Here is an 8,484-nt window from a genome sequence, read left to right on the forward strand (position 1 = left end):
ACGAGAAGTGCATGTGTGTATGAGACACACTAGAAAGGTCTAGAGAAAGAGTTTATTCCTCATATGATTGAATGCAAAAGTGCATTAATGGTCCTAAGAAGAAATCTAATGATTATATAAATGTATGAATGCATATCATAGTCATGAGATAGATATGTATATACTTTTTTGAGAAAAAAATGTGAATGCTTACAATTTTCATAAACGGATATGTCTTACTTGAAAAACATATGTGTATCAAGTACGTTAGAATTGTCCAATGGGATTTTGACCTATTTGTCAAGTGCAACTTTATAGATGCATATGATGTGTTTAAAAGACCCTTATGTATTGACTTATTTGAAAAGCATATGCGTGTGTTTTACATTAGACATGGTCAAATAGGATTTGACCTAATTATATTGCATAATTATACGTAAATAGCTTAATTATTATTCATTTTTTGTAAATGAATAGCATGTATGTTAATGAATAAATGAATGTCGTAGATGTGAATGAATGAATGCCATGGGTATGAATGAATGAACGAATGATTGTTGTTGTGATTTTCTTAAAACAATATTACTATCGTTCATTAATTGTTTGAGACAATTGTATGTTTGAGACATCAACACCGTTCACTGTTTGGGATATTCCAAGTGCTTCTTGTTGTACTATATAAACCATTACGTAAATATCAGTACTAAATAACATCACTTTTACATCATAAAAAATATTTGCCCATATTTGTTCATCACTTGTCTTTAGAGAAAAAGTATACTAGAGGTAGACTAACTCTTCACTGTATTCGGTTTTACAAAATAACACAACCACAAATTCTTCAAAACTAGTGTTTTTTGGGACCACTAAAGATCTTCAGTTATGATCATTAGCGAGACAGTAGTATAGTTTAATAAATATTGAGGCCATCATTAACTATATGCACAGAAAACAAATATGCATTACACTAATGCGATAAACCCTAGCCCCATTGCATCAACACAAAAACACTGAAAATTAAATAAAGTATAATTAAACACACATAAATCATCTACAACATGGTAAACCATAAACATAGTAAACCTTAAACGATAAATCATGTAAAAAATATAAAATAAAACATATAACAAACAAACAACCATACACAAATATGCATGAGCCTAAATAATGCTCATTTCTAAAAAAAAAGAAAAAAAGTTCAAAATAAAACTAAAATAATATGCTTATATATATATATATATATATATATATATATATATATATTGTTCGTATGAAACTCACTTTTTGACCTAACCGAGGGAGATGATACAATGGACGTTGCAACCTCATCGAAATGCAACAATGAAGTGGCGTTGATGTATCGCCAAAAATAGTTGTAAAAAAAGTCACCAAATTTTTGCGGAAGATCAAGCAAATTGGAGACCACAAAGAAACCCTATAAAATATGAAAATAGCCTTGAGGTGCAGACAATCACTTTTTATACCACAAAAACCACAAACATGAAAGAACAACACATTCTATATATACCAGATATTTGTGCAATTAGTAACATATTTATGTCTCTCTGCTATTTACGATCTTATAAAATATGATATTTTACTCTATTATTTGTGAAGTTATGATTAAAAGACGTTCACATAAGTTATATTTGCACGCTTCATGAAAACTGTATAAAGAAGAAAGGAGATTCACAAGTCTGCAATGACTTTGGTATAAAATCTGCAATGTTACTAAGGTATTTACGAAGTTTCGATCATAAGAAGGTTCACAAAGCTTATTTTTGTGTGCTTCATGAAGATGACAAAAGAATAGGTGAGAACATACATTTAGGAGACGGTTAAAGAAAGGAGAAGAGCGATTCACATGGTTTCCTGTGATTTTGGTATAAAATATGTAATTTTGCTAAGATATTGGTGATTTTACAATTAACATAGAAGACCACATAAATAACATAATTTTTTTGTTGGCTTCTTGAAATTCTCAAAAAAAATATGTGTGAATATAAAATTTAAGTGGGGTTTTGCCTTAGCCTACGGACGGAACAATATATCGCGTGAACTTCGTGAGGTTCACTTGTGCAAAGGCTAAAAAGGTCCTAAAAGTTTCCTCTTTGCGATTTTGGGCAGCCAGCGAATTTAAAAAAAAATTAGGGCATTTTAGAAAACATGTGATATTTGTTGTACAATATAGTCATTTTTTTATTTTTTATATATTTTAATAATTGGATCAAATAAAATACCCATTAAAACATTTCTATATCAAAAAATATGAATTCCTATTTTGTTCCCAAATTACCCACATTTTAAACTTTGTTGACATTTGGATTCAATCTGAAATCCATATATAAGGCTAAGATATTACCCAAACATGTTCAAACACTGAAATGGTGTGTCGTATTGAGTCATGCGATCTGAAATGAAGCTATCCAACCCATTTTTCATATGTATATGAATTGTTTGCATAATGTAAATCAAACGTGAGACAAAAGGAATACACATCCTTGTCCAATCAAAGAAAACATTGGACAAGTACAATTGTTTTTGTTTTAGACAAAACTTGTGTTTTGTCCATGCTTGGACAAGCACTCAAACAGTCTAGTGGGATATAGTGTACACAAATGTTTACATTTTTTGGGTGCACGTGATAGCACACATGCATGCATATATATAGGGGTGGCAATCGGATCGGGTTGGCGGGTTGGCAGGTCAACATACCTCACAACCCGAACCCGACCCATTTATTAAATGGGTCGGCTGTGGCAAACACAAACCCGACCCGTTTATTAAATGAGTAACCTGACACAACCCGCCAACCTGCTTAATAAACTGGTTGGATCGGGTAAACGGGTTGGCAGGTTAGCGAGTCAGATTGGCGGGTTGACCCATCCACCTAACCCGTTTATTAAACGGGTCAGCCGGGTTGGCATACCCCTAACACAAACCCGACCCATTTAATAAACGGGTTAGGCAGGTCGACCCGTTTATTAAACGGGCTCATTTTTGCCCAACCCGAACCCGCCTAAGAGGCGGGTTGGCGGGTCGTGTCAGGTTTTGCCACCCCTATATATATATATATATATATATATATATATATATATATATATATATATATATATATATATATATATATATATATATATATATAGGGATGGAGCCATAAATCCAAGTTAGGGTGGGCACACACATAGTAAGTGGTAGCTGCCTACTCTGTTTCATGCCTACCGCCAGCCTCCCAGGCTTTGTTAGCGTTTTTTCTATTTTTTATAAAATCTGACCATACAAATGCTATTTACATGCTTGATTTTATAAGAATAGACTATTGGATAGTCCAATTCTGACATGCATGTATGTTTTTATAAGATTTAAAAATTGGCAGTCTACAATTTTAAAAAATATTCAAAGCTTAAATAGTCATGTTTTTTATTGAAAAACATAATCCAAGTATCATTTCCTACAAAATTGACCATGCGGAACACATCTGCAGGGTCACATTTGTGAAAACAACGTATTTACTAAAGGTAGGCGGGTGATATATATATATATATATATATATATATATATATATATATATATATATATATATAGAGAGAGAGAGAGAGAGAGAGAGAGAGAGAGAGAGAGAGAGGTGGGTCTGGGCAAGGAGGGCACTACCCACCCTGACCCAAACCCCTTTAATTATTAGGGATGTGTAGGTCAGGGTGGGCACTTGCCCACACTGGCCATTATGTAGTTTTGCTTCTCTCTCTTTATATATAAAGAGAGAAAGAGAGAGAGTAATGTGTTCCTTCTGCCTCGTTCTGGCCCTCAAAAATGATCATTTTTCACATTTTTTCTCACATCTAACACCATAGATGATCTGTATACAGGTTTTTCCGATGACCCATTCATCAAAAAAACATGATCCAGGAGTCAATTCCTACTAAATCAAGTATGCTAAAACACATCTAATGGTTCAGATCTATCATAAAACACTTCAAAATTATGGGGCAGAACGAGGAATGAGACCTAACATGTTCATTTCTTGTATATATAATCACTACGATATGCTAACTGAAATATGAGAACTAATGTGTGAACCACTATTTTCATAAATTTTTTGTTTTTTTCTCTTGGATCGAACATGTGATCTACATGAATTTATAAGAACCTGCGTTTGAATCATCTGATTTTAATGCATAAATGTGATTTTTTTAAGGTTTTAAAATCAATGGCTCATAATCTTCGTAAATATTCAAGCATTCAAAAATTACATTTTTTCATTGAAAATACATTATTCAAGGGTTGATTTCTAGGAAATTTACCATGCTAAGCACATCCACATGGTTGGATTTGCAAAAAAAGCATTGAGAATGCCTATATTTCTAGTTCTTATGTTCTAGTTACTCTCTCTCTCTCTCTCACACACACACACACACACATATATATATATATATATATATATATATATATATATATATATATATATATATATATATATATATATATATGAGAGTAGAGAGAAAGAGGGAATAAATATTTGGCATATATCTTTAGTAATTCTAATTAAGGGAAAATCCGGTGATTGGCCCTGTATACTGGAGCCCTGACTGCTGATTAAAGCGTACCATATGTTGAGGGCCGATGGATCTAAGACAAAATATAGGCTCCACTAACACATTTGATCGAGATTAGGGTGCATTTAGATAGGAGACAAATCGGTGGTGAAAAAAGGAATCCTGTTTACCGAGGTTTCCTAGAAAGCTAGGACATGAGCTCGTGACCACAATTCTTTATTGTTTGTTATTTCAGCAACAAAGAAAAGACACTCGTCCACTTCCGCCATTTTAGAGAGGCAATCCCATTAATTCCACCCAGCATAAGCTACTGAAAAGGACAATCCAATTTAAATCCCGCAGGAGAAAGAGATGCGAAGAGACCAACAACATGCATGCATTTAAGCTGTTGGGGAGTCGGGTTTTGTGCTTCCAATCGATTGTAACACTAACACCCATTAGTCAAAACCTTTAAAAATTATGTAAGGATTCTGGCACAAGACCCACTTGTTTACACCAAGACAAGCATCTTTCTCTTCTGCCCAAGGCATGCCCATATGTAGGGCTGGTAAACTAGCCCAACGAACGAACCGAACAAAGCATGCTCGGGCTCGGCTCGTTTATAGTGGATTAAGCTCATGGCTCGGCCTGTGCTCAAGCTCAGGTCATCCCTGAACGAGACAAGCTTGACCACAAAACATTTCATGTTATTTATACATAGTATATACATTTATATATATTATATTTGAAAATTTATATAACTTTTTATAAATTATACTTAATAGTCCATATTTTATGTGCATATTTTTTATTCATTCTTTATATATATATATATATATATACACACACAAGCACTCTCGAACTGAGCTGATCGACTCGTTTAAGCTTAACAAGCTGTTCGTGGCCCAACTCGCCAACTATACTAAACGATCACAATGAGTTTACCAGCCCTACCTATAGGAGTTTCTTTGGGGAACCACATTCTAAGATGATGGGAAGAAAGGCCGGGGGAGCAAGTAGCAAATTTTAGCAAAATAATGGCATCATGGAATCGGCATGCAGAAAATGACTAGATTTGAAGTATTATATATTGATGTGGTTTGGGAGGTAGGTGGGGCCAGCATTTGATCCACTTTCACCGTCTTTGAGAGAGAGAGAGAGAGAGAGAGAGAGAGATGAAATCGAAGGCATCATAGAATCACAGGTAAAGACACCTGCGAAAAGTTCACCAGAAAAAACCAAGACCATCTAAAAATATGTGCACCGTCTTTTACCCTCGCCGCGACAAGAGAAACCAAAGGAATCCAATTTTACCCCACCAGTTTTGCTCCTCTCGCGCGGTCAAAACTCGTGGGATTTGAGCAATTCTTCATTTCCTCTTTTTAAAACATTGCACACCAACGGGCTTCTGCTGCTTTTGGACATCTATGCGCGTGCAGGCTTTAATGCAAAGCCAGACTGGAGACTGAATCAATCATCATTTCGCTTCACCAGTGGCCTTCAATGAGGCCGTCCAGTGTGAACCAGTCGAATGAATGTCTCACAGTGCCTAAAATATCCACCCTCTCCCTCTCTCCATCTCTTTTTCACAAACCAACCATTAAAAAAAACAAACAAACAAACCAAGGAACATTTCAGAGAGCTCTAGATGCTTCAAAACTCTCCAAAAAAAAAAAAAAAAGCCAGTAAGGCTTTCTTTATTCTCAAGAGTAAGAGCAAGCGCAAGGAATCTCTCAATTGATTTAGAGAAAAGAGAAGATCGAAGAAAAGTAACCAAGAAACAAAAATGAACCGAAAAGAAAAGAGAAACCAACAATTTTCTTTCTCTCTATCATCACAAAGCGTCGCACCCGGTGCGCGAGAACCCCACCTTCGACTCCTCCCGGTCGAACATGAACAGAAACCCCTGCTGCATCAGGTTGCCTATGACGGAGAACCCCGATCCCCCCTCCGTCCCGGCTCGCCTCATGGCGAGGCATTTCACCCCGGGGGCCACCCCGATGAAGTAGTTCCTCTCAGGGGGCGAGAAGATCACCCCGCCCTTCATGTGGAACCTCATCCTGGGCAGCCTCGGCCTCGCCACCCCGCTCACGTTCACGCACAGATCCAGCGACGCCACCTCTTGCTCGACTCGCGGGTACCTCACCCTCTTCCGGAACGCGCCCAGTATCTCCCTGTAGGCCGGGTCGGGGAAGAAGCTGAGCGTCGTCCCTGAGTCGATCACCGTGCCGCCGTTTCCGAACTCGTCGACAGCCCAGACGGACGGGTCGATGGGCAACGGGGTTCCGTCGACGCTTATCCGGCGGATCCCCACGTAGTAGAAGGTGGGCGAGAGCGGGTTGTTTTGCAGAGGGGTGAAGCTCATGTTCCTCTGCAGAAGCATCATCGCTTTCTGTTGTGTGTCGCCCAGGAGGAGGAAGCTCGTGGGCGGGGGGGAGATGGTGTAGTCCATGAGACAGTAAGAGAACTTGTTGCCGAAGCGGCTGCCCACCTGGGAGGCGAAGGAGATGGGGCCTCGGCCCAGACCCATGACCCCGTTCGCGCCGGCGAATCTCGGCCCGGTGAGGCTCGCGCCCGAGATGTGGAACCCACACCCGAACGACACATTGCGGAGCCTGACCAGGTGGCCCGAGCTCGTGTTGAGGGTGATCGTCTCCTTGGAGAAGATCCCCGAGGACACGGACCGGTCGCCGTAGGTGTACTCGTAGAAGCAAGGGCTGTGCTCTCGGGTGCGGTTGCAGCGGCGGGAGTTCGGCGGGTGGGAAACGAGTCGGCAAGCCGGGGAGTAGCAGTGGGTGGGGGCGAAGGAGGCAGTGTGGCGCGGGAAGAAGGTGGAGCCGGACGGGTGCTTGGTGCAGTCGCGGCAGGCGGAGCACCGGACCCAGACGAGGTCGCTTCCGGTGTCGGCGACGAGGAGGAGCTTCTGGGGAGGAGTCCCGATGCGGAAGTCGACGAGGTACTGGCCCGAGCCCAGGGAGGCCCCGGAGACGACGGGGGTCTTGAGGGTGTTGTTATTGGGGTGGCCGGAGAAGAGGGTGAACATCCGGGTGGAGTCGGAATCGATGGCTTCCTGTATGTGGAAGGGTGAGGAGAGGCTCGTCCTGTGGAGGAGCTTCAGTTTGAGGTAGTTGGTGTCCGTGTTCTTATCGCTTCCGCATTGTGTTGGGGTGGGGATGTGTGAGAGCAGCACACAGAAGAAGAGGAAGAGGAGGAGCTGGGGAGGGCAGAAACCGCGGCGATGGAGGAGGAGCATCGTTTCTGTGACAGATGAAGGGAGAGAACGGTTGTTTCCTTCACAGACTATTGGTGTGTATATGTATATATGATGACAGCAGTCGCAGTATATGAGTCATGACCATGTGTTGGATGCTTTATGCAGAAGAAGAAAGGGGTGTGAGAAGAGAAAACTATGTAAAACAAATGATTAATGAATGGCTTTCCAGCGAGCAAGATACACTTGGTCCACTGACAACTAATGCTGGCTTTTGTAGGCCTTATTATTTAATGGTGTAAGATAGATCATTTGGACGTGGATGTTTGGATATTCATGTGAGTATGTTGAACAGTGCAGTAAAAAATTAGTATTGTTCAACATAGCAAATTAGTATCGACTTAGTTCAACACCGTAAATGTGTTCAACCTGCCAAATTTGCGATTAGCAAGCATTTTGCTATTTTCTGTCGACTGCCTTTTTTGATGCTTGATCGTGTACTTGTTTAGTTTCAGGCTTCACACGATGTGATGGCGCAGACTTCGGGGCATGTTTGTAAGAGAGAAAAGACTCTCATAGGAAAGGATAGTTTTGCCTGTGAGAAGTTTTTCAAAAGAATTTTTTTTTTTTGCTTTGTATGTGTAGAATGACAAAAAGACTTAATTATTTGCTTTAAGAGAGAAAAGACTTAATTATTTAAGAGAGAAAAGACTCTCATAGGAAAGGATAGTTTTGTATGTGAAATGGGGGGATGGAGAGTGT

At 39.7% G+C, this 8,484-nt stretch overlaps 1 protein-coding gene across 1 annotated transcript; it reads right to left on the bottom strand.

Moving 5' to 3' along the window:
• Nucleotides 1-6,345: 6,345 nt before the first annotated feature.
• LOC149816082 (aspartyl protease family protein 2-like) lies at nucleotides 6,346-7,961 on the bottom strand. Its single transcript, XM_089988032.1, has one exon. The coding sequence runs from the start codon at nucleotides 7,762-7,764 to the stop codon at nucleotides 6,346-6,348; it is 1,419 nt and encodes a 472-aa protein (XP_089844158.1). The 5' UTR covers nucleotides 7,765-7,961.
• Nucleotides 7,962-8,484: the final 523 nt, after the last annotated feature.

This window comes from Nuphar pumila, chromosome 14 (genome assembly GCF_984573655.1).
Source record: "Nuphar pumila chromosome 14, dmNupPumi1.hap1.1, whole genome shotgun sequence".
Taxonomy (NCBI): Eukaryota; Viridiplantae; Streptophyta; class Magnoliopsida; order Nymphaeales; family Nymphaeaceae; genus Nuphar; species Nuphar pumila.

Coding starts and splice junctions, on each gene's coding strand:
- LOC149816082 (XM_089988032.1), bottom strand. CDS start 7,764: ATGCTCCTCCTCCATCGCCGCGGTTTCTGCCCTCCCCAGCTCCTCCTC.